Source organism: Canis lupus, chromosome 9 (genome assembly GCF_011100685.1).
Source record: "Canis lupus familiaris isolate Mischka breed German Shepherd chromosome 9, alternate assembly UU_Cfam_GSD_1.0, whole genome shotgun sequence".
Classification (NCBI taxonomy): domain Eukaryota; kingdom Metazoa; phylum Chordata; class Mammalia; order Carnivora; family Canidae; genus Canis; species Canis lupus.
Window position 1 is genome coordinate 14702120 of NC_049230.1, and position 22686 is coordinate 14724805.

The window sequence follows — 22686 nt, forward strand, 5'->3', positions numbered from 1 at the left end:
CTTAAAGTGTAAGATGGTTACTTAGCCTTTCACCATGCACTTACGTTATAAAAAAGTTTAATTTCAAAAGTGAAAATTGCTTGTGCCGTTTGAGCTTTCAGGGTTGGAATGTTTAAGTGGAATATCACCTCCTCCCAGAAAAAGCAAAGCAATCTAGGTTTCCCCTGCAAGAGGAAATTTTACACTTACAATTAACATGAAAATCATGTATCAGACTTGTTCGGGAGATTCTTCAGCATGGCTTACCCAGCTCTTACTCACAGTCCTAAAAAGAGACCCGGTGAGTGTGCTCACCATAGGAGGGACTCCACTACCAAGACTGGTGAAGACTGAACCCAACCAGTCTGTGCTAAGGTGGGCCCCAGTGCTGAACTTTCACCGACTTCCTCCTCATTATAGTACTAAAAATCACACCCCGGTGGAGACTTAATATGCCAAAGAGACAACGATGCATGACAAAGCACATCCCGTCCACTGCCCTGTGTACCTAACTTCCTGCATCTCTCCGGCCTTTGCATGTTACTGGCACTCATTTTCCACCTCAGCCTCTTTACAAAATTTCCCTGACCTTTGTTCAGAGCCAGCATGAGGGGCCCTTTCCTTTGTGCCATCTCCCTTGAGCTCTAACATAAGCCCCAATAAAACCCTCATCTGGAACTTCCAGTTTGGCCTCTCTGTTGCTTGGAGATCCCAAGGACCTGCATGGTCACACGTGAAGAAACCGGAACTCTCATACATCGCTGGCAGGGATGTCAAATGGTGTAGCCACTTTGGAGGACAATTTGGCAGTTTCTTGAAATATTAAACGTACACCTACTATCCAATCGAGACATCCTGCTCCTGGGAATTTACCCAAGAGAAATGAAAGTGTATGTCCATACAAAGGCCTGTTCACAGCAGCTCTCTCTATTGGCTCAAAATTGGAAACAACCCCAAATGTTCATTAACAAATAATGATAAACTGTGATATATTCATGCAATGAAATACCTACTCAGCGATCAAAAGAAATTAATATTTGCCTATGCTGATTGAAAGAAGATAGACACCGCCCCAAAGTACGTACTGTATAATTCCATTTTTATAAAATTCTATGAATGCAAATGGGCCTATAATAACGGAAAGCAGGTGTTTGCAATGAGGGATGGTGGGTTGTGGCGTGGATATTACAGGGCTTACATATTAGTTTACATGTTATATAGGTTAGCTCTTTGTCTATAATGTAAACCACAAATGTTTTTTCCAGTTTGTATTTTTCCTCTCGACTGAAATTTCTTTTGGGGGGTGGAGGGAATAGAACTCTTTTTTTCGTGGAGTATGATTTGTCAGTCTTTTATAATTTCTGGTTAAAATCAGAGTTCAACTAGCCTTCGCCATTCCAGGGTCATGAGGAATTCTTTCATGTTCTCTTCTAGAACTCCTGTGGTTTCATTTGTACTTTCAGATGGTTGGTCCATTTGAAATTTATTCTGGGTAGGTGGTGTGAGTGACGGGATACAGTTTTTTTCTACTTTTCTTTTAAAATATTAACACTTATTTTGAAATGAAGTTTTATTTCTCATGGCGTTCTAAAACTATTAGCATTGTATAGGAAACAATGACTAAGGCTTTGAAGTTTACTTTGGGACTTCGGGGCATCGGGTGGGGCATTCACCACCATTGCTTGAACGTTTACTTTAAGAAGTAAAAGTTGGTTACTCTACGGCATGTGAAAGTTATCTTTGAAGCCAATGTCTGTTTTAGGACTCATGGTGTTTCTTTTTTCTTGCCAAATAGAAATTTGGTAGATGGGTGGGGGTGATTTCTAGCAGTTATGGAAGAAGAGAGTTTACAGTGGGAAATAAAGAATACAAAACAACACTAATAAATGAAACAATAGAAAAAATTATTTTATGCTGCATGGCTCTTCATGGCTCTTCTCATAACTTCCACTGAACCATAGATCAGAGAGAGGAGTTGTCTTCTAGCTGGAAACCATCACTTCTGGGTATTTGCCCTATGACAGAGAATTCTTTGGTTTCCATTGTACCCATTCCAATCTGATTTAGCTTTACTGGTGGCAGTATCAGAGGGTAGCATTTACTGCTCTCTGACCTCAAGGAAGTAATAATCTAATTCAGACAATATTGTTAACTTACCTTCATTCACCCAATCATCTACTCTACTAACACGTTTTTGTTTTTGTTTTTAGAAAGAGAGAGAGGGCGAGCACCCACGAGGCAGGGAGAGGGGCAGAAGGTGAGGCAGAGAGAGAAGAATCCCAAGCAGGCTCCAGCTGAGCGTGGAGCCGATGCGTGGCTTGATCTCACAACCCTGAGACCATGACCTGAGCCACAATCAAGAGTAGATCGCTTAACCCACTGAGCCTTTTTTGATCATCTACTAGGTACCAGGCACTGTCCCTGTCATCATGCAGGCAGCAGTCCACTTGGGGGAGGACAGGCCATTATGACACACTGTAGAAGGTGTCTCACAGACGGAAGACTAGGGAGGTAAGGAATGCAGAGGGGAATGCAGAGGAAGGGCAGCTCAGTGTGGGGGAGACAGGAGAGAATTCTGGAAGAGTGGATGCCTAAACTGAGTTACAATGAGTGGGTAGGAATAGGCTAGAAAAGGAGAGGGGTAAGAGTCCTCCAGGCAGGGGAACAGCATAGACAAAGGCACAGACATGTGATGGGAACTATAAATAATAGCAATCAGAATGTAAGGGCCAGGAAAGAATTGGTGAGAGACCTGGCTGGAGAGGTAAGCAGCCGCTGGATTGTGGAGGATTGTCAACAGACTTTCTGTGGAGGGCAGTAGGGAGCCATCACGATTTCAAGCAGGGGAGTGAAAAGAACTGATATTTATCTTAGAAAGCACCCAATGGCCTGATATACTGTGTATATTTAAAGGTATAGCCTGGGGGGCCTGGCTGGCTCAAATCCCAGGGTCATGAGTTTAAGCCCCAGCCTACTTAAAAAATAAAAAATAAAGGTACAGGCTAGAGGGGCCCACCACAAACATGCATACCTCGTAGGGTTGTCTTTATCCACACTAAAACCAACTGCAGAAGCCAGGGAGAACCTCCTGGGTACAGCAAGTTCCAAGCTGAGTTTGCCAAGGCAGCAGGTCTGTCTGATGAACCTGCAGTTTTCTGGAAAAGTCAGCCCTGTCCTATAACATTGCCAGGGAAGGCAGGGGGTCCAGACTTACACTGTGTGGAAAGAGGCCCGTGAGCGGCAGGGGTGGGAGGGTGAGGGGTGGGGGAGATGCACCCAGGAAAAAATCAAGAGATCTCGTTGGGTGTCCTTTGGGTAGAGGATGGAAAGGGGAAAGAACTCTCACCCTGCCATGAGAGGGGGCTCCAAATCCAGGTGAGACAAGTGGAGGGGGGAGGTGGTCAGGGGCATGAAAGGCAAATGTCACTTGTGCCTTTAAAACAAAGAGTCTGCGTTCAGTGGTCCCTCAGGAAGGCCAGTCATTTCCTGAGGAGATATCAGGCTGGCCCATGCTTCATTGTTCCCAGTTCCCAGCAATGGCCGCCATTACCTGACCAAGCACTAGAGCCTGTCTCTCTCTGTGGCGCCGGGAGAAGTTACCAGAGTGGTTTCTCTACTTTCACAGGGCGGATTTATCTGGGCCACGTGGGAAGTGCCTTCTGCCCCAGGGGCATGGCCCAAAGGCAGAACTAACTGCCCGAAGTTCACTCTCAAGATGCAACTGGAGTGGACCCAAGAGGGCAAGATGTGGCTAGGAGCTCTGCTGATACTTCTACTTTGTGAGTTTTTATTCTCTTCCCACATTACTTAAACTTCACGAGAATCGAAGCTAATGACATCAACATATTTCTTCTGTTGTTTCCAGGTCCAAGCCTTGAAGGACAAGAAAACTGTAAGTTGTAAAGTTTCTACTTAGCTTCCCTGTGTCTTTTCGTGATTCTTACAACTCACATCAAATTGCTTGGGTTTAATGTTTCTAACAACTGAGAAAAACATTCCAATTCAGAGCTAAAGTTTACTTCCTTCTGGCATGTTAGAAGGCTTTTAGAATAAAACACTTGTTCTAAGCCAAATTCTAATCAGCATGTTCTAGAAGTTGCATATGATTTTTTTCTAGAAACTAGTGAATTGATACTTGTTTGGATTGGGGAAGTGAAAAAAAGGAGTGGTTCCATAATTTGTTTTTTTTTTTTTTTTTACCATAAATGTCTTATTTTCATATTCTCCATCCCCCATTGTTTTTAATCACAAATGAGAGGTAATTAATCTGTTAGATTCAGGAGGACAGAGCATAATTTAAATTGTTGTTATGACTTGTTCCTTTAAATAATCTAAAACAGATAATTGGATTTCATTTCCCATTGACCTGTGAGGCCATGATTACATCTCTAATATTTTGCGCTTGTGCAAAGCCGGCAGGGAGGGGGTGGCAGGTCTTCTACTTATCTTTAAAGTCTGGTTTGTCATCCATTTTAGAGCTAATTTTGAATCTTTAAGATAAGATGCTCGGCTGTGACTGGGGGCTAACTGAGAGCCCACAGAACAGGATTCCCCTTATCTTTTTTTTTTAATTTTTTATTTATTTATGATAGTCACAGAGAGAGAGAGAGAGGCAGAGACATAGGCAGAGGGAGAAGCAGGCTCCATGCACCGGGAGCCCAACGTGGGATTCGATCCCAGGTCTCTAGGATCGCGCCCTGGGCCAAAGGCAGGCGCGCTAAACCGCTGCGCCACCCAGGGATTCCCCCCCCCCCTTTTTTTTTTAAGATTTCTTTCTTTCTTTCTTTCTTTCTTTCTTTCTTTCTTTCTTTCTTTCTTTCTTTCTTTCTTTCTTTCTTTCTTTCTTTCTTTATTCATGACACACAGAGAGAGACAGAGAGAGGCAGAGACACAGGCAGAGGGAGAAGCAGGCTCCATGCAGGGAGCCCAACATGGGACTCGATCCTGGGTCTCCAGGATCACACCCCGGGCGGAAGGCGGCACTAAACCTCTGGGCTACTGGGGCTGCCCAGGATTCCCCTTATCAGAGGCCACTTTACTTCACAAAAGGATGGGGGTGACTGGGTTGTGGACAGTTGTATAGCTCTTTGGAGATGATGTACATGGATGATGCTGGTTTGCTGAGTCCAAGCTTTAAGCAGTGGCTCCCTAGAGAGGCCATGAGCAAAGCTAGTCTGCTGGTCTCCTACCTCAGTGTCCATGTGCTTTGGTGAGCATGTGACCCCCATGGCAACCAGTGGAAGCTTTATATCCACTGTCTTGGTCAGCATCCTACTAAACCAATGATGTCTCTGTGCCTCAGAGAAATAACCAACTGGACCAAGTGAGAGCCAGTTAGCAGGGCATCAGCATTAGAACCTCCGCTGTCTGGAATATGGCTCTGTGTCTAGGGCCATAGGCCAAACTTAGATCTTTAGAGCCGCCTTCACTTTGCCCCTTTGAGCCTTTTTCCCAATCTGTAAAATGGGGATGATAAGAGAATTGATCCCACAGAGTTGGTATGAGGATAAGATTAGATAAAAGGAGGCATATGATGACAACAATAGTTTACTATCTGGTCCTAGCCCTCCTTCACAATCCTTCATGATCACGGTCCCTGCGTCACCCCGGTCTGTCCACGGCTGCCCACATACCCCAGCTACCATCCATACCACGCCCTACAAACACATAGGCTGCTGGGCCTCTGCTTCCCAGGACCTCCAGTCTCTCCCACCTTCCCCACCTCACGTGGAAGTAAATTGCTCCTTTCCCAGGGCTCCTGGAGAAAGGCCTTTGTACCTCCAGGGAAGACCTCAGAACTGTAGGACTTGGAGCAGGAAGCCTCTCTCGCTGCTTCCTCGGACCTCCACCTTGTTTTACACTTGAGGAAACTGAGGCACAGAAACCATGAGGTACCTGCATGTGGTCAACTGGGTGTTAGCAGCATGGGGGCTAGGACCAAGTCCTCATTCCTCCCGTCACCCAGGATCATGCTGATGACACGTTAACATGCATAATCTGCCGGCTGGCCCCACATCGCCTGCTCTGTGATCGAGGTCCTGGGTTAGCCTTGGCCCTTTCTTTCTCTTCCTTTTATCCCAGGCTCCCCCACCCAACCCCAGCCCTCTTGCCTCAGCAGATGACCTCAGCTTCATCTTCACCTAGAAAACACTGCTGTCTGGAGGGAACTCCCTCTATTTCCCGCCCTGCCCCAGCTGCAGGCTTATCTGCCTCCCCACCCATCCTTCCAACTTCCCTCCCAGCTTCAGAGGTATCAGGGGGGCCAGTCCGTCCACCTGGGCTCTGAGCCCATCACCCACAGCATTCCCTCCCCAATCTTGCTCTATCATTTATTCAGCCCCCACCCCACTTTTAGTATCTCTATCCCTCACCCCCTTTTGGCTCTTTCTCCTCTGTCTACGAACACAATGGGTAGCTCTTGTTCTTATAGGAAAAAGAAAAATCATGAACAACCCACCTCCTTCCATTATCTTGTGTCCCTCTGTGTATCCACTCTGTTCCTCAAACTTCTCTCAAGGCTGGTTTATAGCTGTCATCTCTCCTGCCCCAGCTCTCAGTCTGCCCTCACTTAGGACCCTGGCTTTAGCCCCCACCCCTCCCTGCCCCTAGAATTTTCTCACTAAGGGGTCGTCAAGGACCTTGTAATAAACAAATGCCATGAACATTCCCAGCCCATAGCTATCCGGACCCTTGTGCTGCCTCTGCTTGAAGCCTCCTTTCTTGGACTTCTGGACCCTCTTCCTTGGTGTTCTCCAGTCTACCCCTTCTACCAGTCCCTCCTGGGCTATCACCTGAACCACATGGTCTGGGATGTCTCTCCCGCCAGCCCATAGTGATCTTTTTAAAGCTCAGGTGTCATCCTGTCACCTCCTTCCCATACCCCACCCAAATACCCTTAGGCAGGCCCAGCTTGGCCCTCTGTTTCTGGCACCTCCTACCTGACCCACCTGCCCCCTCAGGCCCTACAGTCTGGTTCCTGTAACTGCACATGCCCAGAATGCATTGATTTCTTGGTTCTAGGTAGTTTTGCCATGAACATCTTTGTTGTAAGCATTTTCATTGCATAACTAATAGGCTGTTATGCAGTTTTGCCTTGAAAAATTAAATAACTGGTTGACACTTTGTTGGTTTTATCAACTGGTTGAGTTTGGTTTCATTTCTCTGTTGACATGTGCTCCATTTTTGTATTATTTCAATCTTAGTCCTCATGTGGTCTACACAGTGGTGCAGAGTTTTGAACTCACATTTCCCATGGAACTTTGGAACATCTATCTGTGGACACATGACAGTATGCCAAGAACAAACAACAGTGTAGGAGGCGGTAACACCTTCACAATGTAGTACAAAGTTCTGTTACAAATATGCATTCTAGTATTTGGAAACTACTTCTTTTTTGTTTGTATTTTTTTAAAGATTTTATTTATATATTTTAAAGATTTTATTTATTTATTCATGAGAGACACACAGAGAGGCAGAGACACAGGCAGAGGGAGAAGCAGGCTCCCTGCGTGAAACCTGATGTGGGACTCGATCCCAGGACCCCAGGATCAGACCTGAGCCAGAGGCAGATGCTCAACCACTGAGCCACCCAGGCGTGCCTTAAGATTTTATTTTTAAGTAATCTCTACACCTAATGTGGGGCTTGAACTCATGACCCTGAGATCAGGAGTCAAAAGTTCCACTGACTGAGCCAGACAGGTACCCTAGAACTATACCTCTTTTAATGAGGAAGGAACTTCAGTAAAAAAAAATAAAAATAAAAATAAAAAAAAATGAAGAGATCCATCAGCAAGAGAAAAAAAAAAAAGCATAATTCTATGAACCAAAGATTTGGAGACATGTGCTTAGGTACAATCCATAAAATACAATCAGTTATTTGCATAGAATTGCCATGAGTCTACACACATTTTGAATGTATTCGATTATTTTGTAGTTTACAATAGCTTTCTAATTTTGTTACTCATTTTCCATTACTCATTGTCCTCTTTAATGAATGTCCCTCTTTTATATTTTGTGATTTTCTCTTTTATGGCAAAACGGCTTTACAGCAAATAGTCATGCAGTGAAAATGCTTGCAGCAAAGATGCTCACCGTGAAAATATCAAACCTATGATTTCTCATGCCCCTGTGCCTGGTACACGCTGTTGTACCCGGAGCATCCCACCACATGTTCTTGGCCTTGTCCAAGGCTGGTCCAGAGGCCACTTCAGAGGTGAAGATGAAGCAGAATTTCCTTTGCCTCTCTTGAGCCACTCTTCCTCTTGGTGTGGATAGCATTGTACTTCAGTTATCTGGATCCCTACCAGCTGTATGATTTAGGACCCCAGGGATTATTTCTTATTTACCTTGTAATCCCAGCATCTGACACAGGTGCTTAGTAAATGCTTCACTGAAGGGAACCCAAACTGAACTTAGACAGACTTGAGATTCAGATGAGATGGGTCAGCGCATTCTCTGCTGAGCACCAGAGTTCATGAGGGGCTCCGTGCTAACTGGCTCCCTGTGATTTTCCTGACAACGGTGGGTGGGCAGGGGCGGGAGGCTCTCTTCCCCCCTTTCTGAGTCATTTCCAGGTTGGCCAAGAGGCTGGCTGAGTCATGATGCCTCATCTTCCCAAGGAGCATCAGCATCCGCTGATGGTGGCTCAAGGTACAGGGAAGCAGGCCCCTTCCTTTAAGGTCTAGGGATTTGGCACAATGGTCCATGGGGGCCTTATCTGTGCTGTGATGACTTTGTTACCGTGGACCCCCCTCTATCAGCCTTCATCTGTCCAGCTTGAAAAGATCTGACCTCTTTAGGCTGCTGCCTAACTCCAAACTTTCATCACAATGGTTCTGAATATTTGGGGCTCAGGGAAGAAAGCTGTGGATCCTCTCCACCTTCCCACCCCTCCCATAAAAAAATGCATACTTGCCTATACTTGTAGATGGTTCAGGGGCCCCCTAGTGCCCATTCATGAACCTCCAGGGGGCCCAGGTGTGCACACTCACTCTATTGTGTAAATAGTGAGACCTGTACACGGTAATCTAGCTTGGCTGTTCCTGAACAGTTGATTCACAAAGAGGACAATGTTTTCTACATTATCTTAATAATCAATTTTTGAAGATCAGTTGGGTGGTATATTGCTGCCTAACAAATTACCCGCCAAGTTTAGTGGCTTAAGATAACAATTTATTACCTCACAGCTTCCGAGAGTTAAGAATCTGGGAGTTCTGGCTCCAGGCCTGTCAGGCAGTTGCCCATAGAATACTGGTCAGGATTACAGTGAATGGAGGGCTTGTTGGAGACTGAGGGGATTTGCCTTTAAGTTCAGTCATTCGACTGTTCCTCACCATATGGGCCTTTCCAGAGGGATGCTCATGACTGCACAGAATGAGTGATCCTGAAAAAGGAAAAGTGTTCAAGACAAAAGTTGCAACGTCTTTTATAACCTAATTTCAGAAGCAACAGACCAATACTTCGGTATTTTTGGTTGCAAAACCAACCCTGGGATGATGTGGGAAGGGATTACATGCTGATGTGAATACCAGAAGGCAAGTCTCACTGGGGGCCATTTGAAGGCTGTCTACCACAAGGGTGGTGGTGGTGGAGGTGGCGGTGGTTGTGGTGTTAAAAGCTGTGCCACTGCTTTTTGTTGCATTGCATCAATGAGGCTTTGTGTTCATCAAAGAGCTGGGTTTCATACATTTACAATAAAATTACTGATAAATTTCATAAAATGCTTTTCCTTCTTCCATTTTGCCTTCCTTTCTTCTCCCCTGTCTGTTGCAGCTGGACATGGGAGTGTGATGTTTCTTCCAGCAAATCAGTTGAGTTGATTTATTAAGCAGATGTGTGTTTGTTTGCTTAGAAAAAACAAATTGGCAAAAGTGCCTGTGCTAGTGGATATCATCCTCTCTAAAAAACCACCACCTGATGCTTTAGCCAAGTTTCCTTTAGGGCTCCTGTAAAAACGATATGAATTAGGTCTGGTCAATCAGAGACCCAGGCAGGGATGGTGCTAAGCCTGGAGGGCCTGCAATAGAGAGGAATTGCGTCAACAGACGGTGAGCTCCAAAGGGGCAAAGACTGTGCTGATCCCACTCTTCTCTGAACCTCCAGTATTAGGTGCAATGCCTGGCACAGGGAAGCCCCCTGGAATGTCAACTGAATGATGAGGCTAAGGAAGAGGGAAGGGAACGTCATCAGCCAGGGGTCAGGCATTGGGCAGGACACGCTCTACCCCTTCAGTGCTCTTGGCCACCTTGGCTCAGTCATTGTTCAACTACAAAGGAAGGCAGATACGAGTGTTCCCATTTTATAGTAGGAGAAGTGGTAGCTTAGAGGGGTTAAGGAACTCCCAACATCACCCAGCTAATGGCTATGTACCCCAGGCATGCCTGACTGGCTTTCTTCCTGTACCCAGGTCTGCATCCCGATCTGGGGCCTGACCAGCCAGCCATGGGTGTGCACTTCATCCAGGTTGATGACATAGTGGGTGACTAACCCAGGGAGTCTGGAGAAGTCACTGTAATTAACCCAGAAAATGAAGAATTGGTTTTCTTTTGAAAAAAGTTTGCTAGAAATAGGGAGTGGATATGGGGTGTTAGAGCCCTCAAGACTCAAGTTTGGCTTTGTATCTGTGATTGACAGAACCCAGCTAACATCTCTCAAGCACTTCATCTATTCCAGGAACTGTGTTCCTAGTACTTAAACTCAGGCTCCATTTATACTTAGTATCATTATGTCCATTGTATGGATGAGCCAAATGAGGCTCAGAGTTCAGGAACTTGCCAAAGCCACACAGTTTGTGAACAGTGATGGGATCTGACCTAGGCAATCTGGCTCTGCACCTACTTTCTTCTCCTGTTAGAATCACTGTGTGAAACAGCATGGTTTAAGATAAGGAGGTGCTGAAGGGGTAGTGTGATTGCCTGTCCCTACCTGAGAAGGGACCATATTAATTGACGGGAAATTGAATATGGTCCAAAGAAACTTTGTTCTGAGAGCTCACCAAGTAGACTCCTCAGACCAGGAACTAGTAAGGAATAGAAGAGACAAAAAGGGAGTTATAAAGATTAATACTATAGGAAATAACTTGTGTTTAAACAATCACCTTGTTTCATCCTGCGGACTGGTCAGATGCCATTTTTCGTTAAACTAATTACTCAGAAGAAAGGAACAGGTGGGGACTGTTGTATTCATTTTAAAACCTGAGACATATTATAGACAAATTAAATTCTAAATTGTTCAGAAAGATTTGACCTTATTAAAAGAGAAAGAAAGACCATCTTTGCTAGTATTTCTGGCCAGCTAGCTAGCTGTACCTTTTCTTATTTGAAAAATGTTTTGGGACCACTTGTAAAAATTACATATTGTTGTTTAATAGGAGAAAATAAAGGAGGAAATCAGAGTGACAAAGTAGGGGCAGGCCAATAAGACTATGGGTCTTTTAGCACACAGAAATTCATCCCAGGGGCACCTGGGTGGCTCAGTCAGTTAATCTGCCTTCTGCTCAGGTCATGATCCGGGGCTCCTGGGATCAAGCCCCTCATCATCGAGAATCCCTGCTCAGAGGGGAGCCTGGTATCCCTCTTGCTGTGTTCTCATATGGTCATTCCCTCTATGCTCATGTCCCTGGTCTCTCTTTCTCCAGATTTCTTCTTATATGGACACCAGTCAGATTGGATTAGGGGCCATTTTAACTTAATTACCTCTTTGAAGGCCATATGTTCAAGCATAGTCACATTCTAAAGTCCTAGGGGTTAGGTTCTCAATATAGAATGTTGTGGATGTGTATGGGGGGGGGGGGGACACAGTTCAGTCCCTTCCTAAGAGCATCCTTTGAGAGAGTGCCAAACTTAATTTGGTTAATACAAGTCAATGGGGGCCCATAGCAAAGTAATCCAAGAATGCAGGTTTCTGAAGATCTTCCTCTGTTCAAGGCTAAGGAGGTTCAGGATATGTAGGAGACCCAATAAATGTACATTCATCAAGCATAATCCATTAATATTTTTCTGTTTGATGTGTCTGATAAGAATACATCTTTAGGAGCCTTACTTAAGCCATGTGACCTTGTTTTGCCTTTATAATACCTGGTTGTCACAGTCCCACACTATCTCTGGCCCCTGAAGTCCTCATGGGCCATATAAACTTCAGGTTAGGTGCCAAATTTTGTAGATGAAGATCTACCTCTCCTGTAAAAGATTGGAGAGTGGGGGCATGGGCGTGGCAGGGGTGGTGGGGAGGAGAGTAAGACTTTGTATTTGCTTAGAGATGTGTAAAGACTAGCTGGAAGAAACTAAAATCAATGATTACTTCTGCAAGAGGAGAAATTAGAACATCTCTGTATCTTTCTATGTATTCCTGATCCTATCCCTTTCTTCCCTTCAGAAATGACCAGTATCCTAATTTTTTAATATTAATTATATCCATCCACTTTTTAAAAAAAGATTTTATTTATTTGAGAGAGAGTATGACCAGCTGAGGAGGAGACAGAGGGAGAGGGAGAAGCAGAATCCCTGCCCAGCAGGGAGCCTGATGCAGGGCTCAATCCAGGACCCTGAGATTATGACCTGAGCTGAAGGCAGATGCTTAGCCAACTGAGCCCCCTAGGTGCCCCTCCATCCACCTTTCTAAGCTTGCATTATTTCAAATGACCTATCTGTGGGCTCTTTGGGGTTTTCACATAGACATCATATCATCTGCCTTTGGGGACTTTGAAACATTTGGCTATACTAGGCACTCAAAAATTTAAATGAAATGTTTATAATATCTGATTGTTTTATTCACGCTTCATGGAAGTCGATGAGACGGGAGGCTCACAGATCATGGCAGACACAGTAGCTCTCAATCCCAGATCCTGATGCTGAAGAGATAGCCTCTTTGAGAATGGGGACCACACACAGCCATCGCCTGCCTGGTCCCTGTGGGCATGGGGACCCCTGGATGCTACACTGAAGAGGGTGTGCTCATACCAATTTGACGTGGTAAAGGACACCAGGATGATGTTTCTGAGATAACAGGTGTGTCTGCTCTCCTTCCTTGGCATTTAGCGTTCACCATCAACGACATCCACATGGAGATCCTACCAGGAGAAGAGGTGCAAAATGGGGAGAACATGACCTTGCAATGCATCGTAGACATCAGCACCACCTCTCATATCAAGCCTCAGCACTGGGTGCTGTTCTATAAGGATGATGTGCTATTTCACAATGTCTCCTCCGTGGAGAACACTGAGAGTTATTTTATTCCCCGAGCCCGGGTCTATGACGCAGGGACATATAAATGCACCGTGATTCTGAACAACAAGGAGAAAACCAGCTTGGAGTACCAGGTGTGGGTCAAAGGTGAGTCCCTGCATTTGAACGTAGCTCAAGCAGATGCAGGATAGCACATATGGTAACAAGAATAGTAACTGAATGGTTGGTAACCCTGGACCTACCCTTCCTACTCCTCTGCGTGGCATTGTCCTAACCTGAAAATGTCAGCGTTAGACATGTTCCTAATATGCCAGGTTATTTCTCATCTCCTTGCCTTTGCATATACTAGTCTTTCTCCTGGGAATACCCTTCTTCTCCTCTCCTCGTGAACTGCTATTCCTCCTTCAAGACTCAACTCAACTCTTCTCTGACACGTTACCAAGCAAAACCAATGCCCCCAGGGTCCCCATCCTCACAGCTCTTAGGCAGTCTTGGTATATACTAACTAGTATTTGTATAAAAGCCCATAGGCTGAGTATTGACACTGGATGCTGCAGTCACTCTGCCTGGAGGCCTCTCTAAATTTTAAAATTCTCACCAGTGGAATGGAGGTAATAGTAATGCCCAGCTCAGGGCGTTATTGGGAGAATTAAAAGACATCTCTCAGTAAAGTGCTCAATATCATTTCCGGCACATAATAAATTCCCAATAAATGGCAATTGCTATTTCACTGCATTGCAAGTGTTTCTCACATATTTATCTGTTTTGGACTATGAAGTCACAAGGAAAGAGATGGTGTTTGATCCATTTTTAAAATCTCAAAGAATCTGGCTCATAGCAGACAATAAACAGTCATGGAATAAATCAAGCAAATGATAAAGGGAAGTACAAATGGAGAAACGAGGGAAATCATGGGGAATTTGGGTTCAGAGATACAGGATTCCATCCATCCACTCATTGATTTACTCCCTTAAGAAGCATTTCCCAAGGCTGCCAGTCAGGAAGAAGACCAGTTGCAAGACCTGAAAATGCGTCAGGTGGAGGCCACCTCTAGGTGCACTTACTGTCTGGTGGGGAAGAGAGACATTTACAAAAATCATTATAGTCCAATACTCCTGTGATCTGAGTGCTGTGGGAATACAAAGGTGAGAGGAAAGCATTCCTCCTGGAGAAGTTAAAGATGGCTTCCTGGAGAAGGAACATTGGCTCCAGATATAGAAGATCTAGTAGGAGTTTGCTTGATGGTGAAGTGGAGTGTAGCGTGAGTGGAAGAGCAGAGGCTAAGAAAGAGCACGAAGTATCCCGGCAGAGTGCTCCTCAATCAAATTCCCCAATCTTTGGAATCTTCATTCCTGTCTCTAAAATAGAGATCACTAGTAGCTACACATACCCCTGAAGTTCATTTGGTTTTGAAGATTAACTGTTATAGCAGCGAAGTGTGCTCAGTAAGCAAGTACTGAATGAATGAATGAATGAATGAATGTTCGAGGGGCTTGGCCAGGCCATCCTTAGGAAGGGATAGTTCTTTTTTTTAATTTTTATTTATTTATGATAGTCACACAGAGAGAGAGAGAGAGAGAGAGAGGCAGAGACACAGGCAGAGGGAGAAGCAGGCTCCATGCACTGGGAGCCCGATGTGGGATTCGATCCCGGGTCTTCAGGATCACGCCCTGGGCCAAAGGCAGGCGCCAAACCGCTGCGCCACCCAGGGATCCCGGAAGGGATAGTTCTTTCAGCATACAAGAAGCAGGGAAAACCAGTGGGCAAGTACTCAGGTGTATTGTCCTTTCATGAGCATACAATCTCTGGCCACTTTTTTTGGTCAGTCCTTGAGGCTCACATGGGAGGACATGACATCATCATCCTCCCCCAGGGCCAGTTCTGTGGGTGTCGAACAGACAGTAGGGGGCACAGCTGGCTGGACATCTCTTTGTGTCACCAGGGGCAACAACAGCCACAGGGATGAAGCCCAGCCTTTCTCCATCTTCACTGAGGATGGGGCCTGCCAGGACCAATGGGTCTAGCATTGACTTGAGTGATGAGGAAAGATTGGCAGGGCTGGATTTGGGAAGTGTTGAAAAGACAGGTACTGGCAGGTTTTTGAAACTTAGGGTAATTTTTCTTAAAATTTAGTGATTTAATGGATAGAGTTAGCAAGGTGAGCCCTGTACTTCCTTGAGAGCTGCCACCATAATGTCATTTTTGCATTTTTGTGCTCACTTTGGTCATCAGAGCAGTCATTCACACTATTGTAACTTCCAGTGATAAGAACTGCCACCTTCTTAGGCCCTCATGAGGTCAATGGTTGTAAGTGCTTTACACACATTTCATTTAACCCCTGCAGTAGTGCTGGGAACCAAACGTGGTTCCCCCCATTTCCAGGGGTAGACACAGGCTCAGAGAGGTTGAATGGCATGTTCATGCCTTGGAGTTGCATCAAGGCAAAGCTGGTTAGAGCCAAGATCTCTTGGACTCCAAAGTTGGCCATTCATTCATTCATTAATTACACATTTATTGAGTCCCATCCTGAGGCAGACTGAGGACCCAACAATAAGTAAGACACGATCTCTTCCCTTGGGGAGATCAGCATGAAGCAGGGCAGTACTTTCATAAACAGCTGCAGCCACAGGTAACAATAGTGGTATGAACACAGTATAGGCCACCTTCCCAAGAGGACACCCTGTCATCTCCAAACTGGGTGTCTCAAAACAAAGATTCATAAGAGTCATAAGCAACTGGGGGAGGTAGCAGGTTCACAGTAAAAGATAGTCTGTCTGACTCTTAAGATGGAGCTCATGACCACCAGATCACAGAGCCTGAACAAGACATGTAGTCTCCTAGTTCCTCCTCATCTGATGGCTCACCACCTAATGTACCTTTCCTCCTACCATTTCCTTTGCTCTAGATGGCCCTCCCAAAAAGCCCCCCACATTCCTTGACACAAGCAGTTCCCATGCACAAGCACCCTGAAATGCCTGTCCTTAGCCTCCATCCCACCTTGTCTATCCAAATAACACCCTTCCTCTAAGATTGCTCTCAAGCACATCCCTTCTAGAATCTCTCTGATCCCTCAGGCAAAGAGAGCCTCCCTCCTTTTTCCTGACTGCTATATCACTCATTATCTCTGCAATACATTCTAATATTTAGTTATTTTCAGCTTTGTTTTTTTGAACTGGAAGGCAATGTATCCTTCCCCTCTCCCACCTGCCACTCCCACCCCAACTTCTGGCTTTGGAGTCAGACAGACCTGGAGTCAAATCTCAGTTCTGGGGATTGATGGCTCTGAGTTTTTGGATGAAACTTGAACCTCTCTGAGCTTCACCTTCATCTGTAAAACTAGGCACAATTTTATCTTTCATGCCCATCCAGGAGATTTATTATGAGAATTACATGGGGTCATGGATACAAAGTCAATCCTAGCTTGTGGTTGGCAGTCAATAAATTATAACAACAACCACGGTAATGCTAATAGATACTAGTTGTTTTGTTTTGTCTTTAATTATATCAGCTGGGAAGACTTGTCTTCCCCATGGGTTTATAAACTTTGAAAGCACCAACCACATCTTAAGCATATTTCATATTTTTCAAAGTAGCTGGTATAGCTCTAGGCACATAACATGCTCAATAACTACCTGATAGGTAGCACTGGGGTTCTAAGAACAAAGCAGAAGACCTTCAGATGGGTCAACCACAGAGACCCAGGTGAGGGAGGCTTGCATAGCTATAGCAAACTGATACTAATGGACTTTCTCTTCCCCCAAAGGAGTGTCCGATCCCATAGTGACACTGGACAAGAAAGAGGCAATAGAAGGCGGGGTCGTGAAGGTCAATTGTTCTGTCCCAGAGGAAAAGCCCCCGATACATTTCACAATTGAAAAACTCAAACTAGATACGAAAGGTTTCAAGCAAAAAAGAGAAAAAACTTCTCCCAACCGGAATTTCATGATGCTGGAGTTCACAGTGGAGGAACAGGACCACGTTATATTTTTCCAGTGCCAAGCCAGGATCATTTCTGGGACCCACATGGAGACCTCTAGAGCCATCAAGAGTGAACTGGTCACCGTGACGGGTTAGAGTCCTACTCTCCTTTTTATCACTCTTTCTGCCTTGCTGGTTTGGGATGGGGAGAAAGACCCCAGAAATCAGGAAGGGGGGTGGGGCCTTCTGGCTGGGCTTCTGTTTTCAAGACTGTTCTTAACCACTTCAAGGCTATGTTTATAGTTTAAAATATATGTGTGTATATGTGTGTTTGTGTGTACATGTAAAATTTCCCAAACAAAAGTTTCTCAAATAATACTTAATATATGAGGCATTTTGCCATTTTCTATTCGTTTGTATTTCAGTTTTTTAAAACACTGGCCATGACTCCGTGAAATGATGCATTGTGTAACCTGCAGCTTGGAAATCATGGCTTTAAGCCAACAACCCCCAAGCCTGGGTCAGACACCAGGAGGTGGAGTCTGGAGGGGATAGGGAGGGAAGGGAGTTCAGGTCCTCCGCCTTTGCCTCCCACATTTGATAAAAGACTCCCCTCTTCTACCCACCCCTTATCACCAAGATGTTGGACAAATAAGAAATAAATGAGGTGGCCTGAGGAGTGCTCTGGAGTGAGAAAGACAATAGCAGAGGGAAGCCTGGGACTGTGTATCCAGGATCAAGAGAGCTCCAGGACAGGCAACCCGCAGAATGGGACAAGGACTCGTGAGCCGAGAAGAGTCAAGGGAAGGCACACTCTAGTGCAGATAGCCTCAAGTCTTTTCTATAGGAGCCTCAAAGTTTGTCATAAATACCCTTCTGCTTTTGGTACCTATTTTCACCTCTGCCCATTGTGTGTGTGTGTGTGTGTGTATATATATATATACACACACACACATATATACAGGTATGAAATTATGTATATGTAATATTTTTCTGATTATAATACATGGTGTGGGTTCAGTTTTCAGAAAATATGGCACAATGTAAAGGATAAAGTGACAATCATTCATAGTACCACTGCTCAGAGAAAATCACTTGTAGGTCCCAGACTGGTTCTGCTTATACATTCATGCACGCACACAATTTTTGTTTGTTTTTCTTTGTTTTTACAAAAAACACAACCTGACCAACATACTGTTTTATAACTTTTCTTTAACTTATCAATATGTTACAAACTTTTGTCTGTATCAAGGAATACAGATGTAGGTCTTTTTTTTTCGTGGTACCTCAGAATCCTATTATAGGTATGTACCATAATTTACTAGTACCATTATTTTTCCAGTGGTAAACATTTGGGTATTTTCCTAATTTTTTGCTATTAAAACAACCCTGGAATACACACACTTACACTTATCATTTGTACTTTTGCAAATATTTTATTTCATTATTATTTATGACATTGATTTCTGGTAGTCAAGTTGTTGATTCAAATGTTTGTGCATTTTAAATATTGATATGTATTACCAAAGCACTCCTCAGATTGGTTGAACATGTCCATCAAAAGTGATGCTAGTGTTTATTTTCCCACAACCTTGCTCTCAGAGTATTATCTACTTTCATTATTTTTTTGTCAATCTAATTGAGGCACAGTGATATATTGTTGTTCTTGTGATTTGTATTTCTTTGGCTTTTACTGAGGTCGAGTATGTTCTCTGTGTTGATTGACCAATTACTACATTTCCCCCCATAAACTGCCTGCTCGTATGCACTTGGCCCATTTTTACTGTTTCTGATTGATTTGTTTGAGTCCTTTATAAATTAAAGGCATTAACTCTTTGTTGAGTACTGTGCAAATATTTGCCCAAGTTTGTCATTTGTCATTTGTCTTTATTTTATAAGCTTTTCAAGCAGAAGTGTTTCATCTCTGTATAATCAAACCTATCCATCTTTTTCCTTTTGGCATCTCAGTTTCGTGATTCACACCTGAAACTTATTAAAGAGTAAGATGGGAGGGAGCATTAGAGCAACTTAAGAGAAGGTTTTTGAGAGGAAAGTTTCAATTTTTTTTAATTAATAAGGAAGGACAGTAATTGGCAAAAAAAAAAAAAAAGATTAAAAAAAAGGGGGGAGGACATAAGTGCCTCTTCCTCTTGTCCAGATTTGAGCCTGAGTCCAACCAGTTTATCCTCTTCTTGTAGAATCCTTCTCTAATCCCAAATTCCACGTCAGCCCCGAAGGAGTGATCACAGAAGGAGATCAGCTCTACATTAGGTGCACCATTCAAGTGACACATCTGGTCCAAGCATTTCCAGAAATCATAATCCAGAAGGACAAGGCAATTGTAGCACACAAGAGGCATGGTAACGAAGCCACCTACTCAGTGATGGCCATGGCGGAGCACAATGGCAATTACACATGCAAAGTGGAAGCCAGCCGGATATCCAAGGTCAGCAGCATCGTGGTCAACATAACAGGTAGGGCTGCTGCTGGAGGGTGTGGGAATATGATGGGCTTAAGCAGTCACCATGCTGGAATCCAGAATGGCCAGTGAGGGCTGATAGTTCTGTTCCTGCTTGTCTGAATGATGTACTCAAATGGGGTTGTGGTGCTCAAGTGAAAAAGTCAATGCTGAGCCAGTAAGCAGTTAAATGTGGTGGTTGAGTGTGCAAGTTCTGGCATCAAATCCCAATACTGTCACTCATTACTAGGTGACTTACTGAGCTTCTCTGTGGCACAGATCTATGAGATGGGGATAATGACAGCAGTCACCTATAGGACTGTTACAATGACTAAGTGATGTGGCTCTGCTATAAAGAGCCTTATACGGGGATCTCTGGGTGGCGCAGCGGTTTGGCGCCTGCCTTTGGCCCAGGGCGTGATCCTGGAGACCCAGGATCAAATCCCACATCGGGCTTCCGGTGCATGGAGCCTGCTTCTCCCTCTGCCTGTGTCTCTGCCTGTGTCTCTGCCTCTCTCTCTCTCTGTGTGTGACTATCATAAATAAATAAAGATTTAAAAAAAAAAAATAAAGAGCCTCATACGGAAGAAGCACTCTGTGAATGTTAGTTAACATGTCTATTATTATACCACATTTATCTTTCCTATGTGCCAAGCACTAGCCTAGATCCCAGACATAGGTCCTAAGATAGGGTCAGGAGTGAGAAAGCATTAATAAATGAAAAAACAATAGTAACAATTCCCTTTTGTTGAACACTATATGACTGGATTATATACATTTTCATTTCATGCTTATAACAATGCTATGAGATAGGTGTCATGATTCTGCATTTATGGATGTGGAAATTAAGGCTGAGGTGTTAGGTCACTCACCCAGAAATTACAGGATTACCAGATGGTAGAACAAAAGTTATCCTCAGGTCCATTCGACTTCCAAACCCATGCACTTAATAGTTCAATTGGACTCTTTCCTCCCTTTCCTGGTTTTACTTCTCTCCATGGTACCTACCGCCAAAGAAATATACTTTATCTTTTCCTGTTTATTGTATATATTCAGGGATTAGAATGCGAGCTGATGAGAGGCAAGGACATTACCTGTTTTATTCAGTGCTATGTCCTTAACACCTGTAATAGTGCCTTGCACACAGTAGGACTTCAATACATATTTGTTGGATGCATGAAGGAACACTGGATGACAGAGTTTCTGAGAGCAGAGTGAGTCAGCACTTCTTGGTTGCCAAATGAAGGTGTTCATTCATTCCTTCATTTACAGAAAGCCTTCTAAGTGTCAACCATTGTGTGTACAATCACAGGGACAGTCCAAGTATCACAGGTAGGCTGCCAACTTCCTGACTAGATGATTGGCATATGCGTTGGATCCTGCTGGTCTATAGTGTGTACTAGCAATTTAATTTATCATTGATAATGACAACTATCTTGATGGTACATGATGTTTTTCACCAACAAGACATAGTATCTCATTAGAGAAAAGTATTCAATTCAACATACATTGAGTACTTTCTTATGCTGGGCAACTTATTGGGGATAGACAGCTACTTAAGGTCAGATTTTGCCCTTGAAGAATTCACAGACATAAATAGACCATTCAAATGCAATATCATGAACAAGTATAATAAAGGGATGGGCGTACTGCTGTGAAAGCAACAGGAGCCAAGTGGTGAACCACTTGACTCTAGCATCATTTAGAGCAGCAGGGCCAGGCTACTTTAGGAGAGCATAAAAGCATCACTGGTGCCCAAGATACTACTGTTGTAGGTGATCATCTACACCCAGAAGTCTTTATTATGTGGAGTATGCAAGTCATTCAGTGGATCAGCCTCCCTGGCCCAAGATAGCAAAATGTTAGTGCTTCAGGCTGCCCTTCCCATCCCTTCAGCCTGAGTGCTCTGTGATCCCAAGCTCTGCCCTTTCCACACGGAGCTAACTGAGCCACATCAGGGCTGGCAGGCAAGCACCCTCATGTTCAAGTTCTATCAGGCCTTTGGAAATGTCTCCAGGCCCACCTATACACCTGGTTATCCACACCCCTGTTGTTATCAAGCCTCACTGTCAATGGCTCTATACAGTGACTTTAGCAGCTCACAAGAATTTTATGAAGATGAGAATCATTGAATTAGTCATTTGTCTTTGGATAAAAAAGACAACTTCACCCCACCACTGCTCACCTTTTCAGATCCAATCTGTCACCAGGTGTTGCCAGGTCTCTCAACTCTATCCTGGCTTCTCAACTCACACCCTAACACTGGCCGTCACACCAAGGTGATCTATTGCAGGAGTGTCCTGGAGCATCTCTGTTCTAGTTCATTCTTCAACCAGCTATAGGAGAAGCCCTTCTAATCTGTCTCCTATTTGACATCACTATTCATGGGCTTAAACTCCTGCATGGTCATAATCCTTCACTTTGACCCCATCTCCTTCCCAGCATCCCTCCTACTCTTTCCCCTTGGCCAACTAATGTTGACCCTAAAGGCCAAGTCCCAGATGTCCCTTCAGGCTCCCCCAGGAGAGTCCCATGGTCACACCTCAGTTCCCATCACACTCTGTTCCCATCTTTATGTCAGCAGTCCCACAAAGATCTAGCATCTGTAAGCTCTTGAAGGACCAGGTCTGGGGCTCAAGTCACCTTACATCACTGCTACGTAGCAGAGAGCCTGGCACATTGTAGGAGCTCGATAAATATTCATTCAATGAGCAAATAGAAGTCTAATCCTTATTAGTCTACATAATGGTTCTGTCAGTCTGTTACATTATGTCCTTTACAAATGGACTATTGTTCCCTAACAATTCATTCCTAATTTTAAACCATCTTGCACCTACTTCTGCAGGATGGTTTCTACTTTTCATATTTTTGTTTACATATCTTTAAACAGAGAGTCACTTCTTTGGGATTCTTGCTAAGTCACTTTTTCACATTTTTTGGTGTCCACCCAATGAGATTGTGAGGATGTCAATTTCTTGGATTTCTTTTCCCCACTCCTAACCTAGAGCTTTTGACAGTGCTCTGAAAATAGAGAAGTCATTGCTTATATGGGAGGAAGGGTGGAATGTGTCATGATAAAATATGGATTAATTATTGGGCTACCACTTTACTTAAAGTTTTATTTGGGGATCAATTATAATGGAAACGACT

At 44.1% G+C, this 22686-nt stretch overlaps 1 protein-coding gene across 4 annotated transcripts in view; it reads left to right on the forward strand.

Moving 5' to 3' along the window:
• The first annotated feature begins 3470 nt into the window (after positions 1 to 3470).
• The window catches only part of PECAM1 (platelet and endothelial cell adhesion molecule 1), a 53244-nt gene continuing 34028 nt past the window's right edge, over positions 3471 to 22686 (forward strand). For 3 of the 4 annotated variants that reach the window (XM_038546859.1, XM_038546861.1, XM_038546862.1), the window contains exons 1-5: positions 3472 to 3758; positions 3845 to 3871; positions 13014 to 13307; positions 16924 to 17229; positions 19277 to 19552. In XM_038546859.1, coding sequence (XP_038402787.1) covers positions 3695 to 3758; positions 3845 to 3871; positions 13014 to 13307; positions 16924 to 17229; positions 19277 to 19552 — 967 coding nt within the window. In that variant the 5' untranslated portion in view covers positions 3472 to 3694. Of the gene's footprint in view, positions 3759 to 3844; positions 3872 to 13013; positions 13308 to 16923; positions 17230 to 19276; positions 19553 to 22686 lie in introns of all 4 variants that reach the window. The other variant, XM_038546860.1, reaches the window with a different exon arrangement.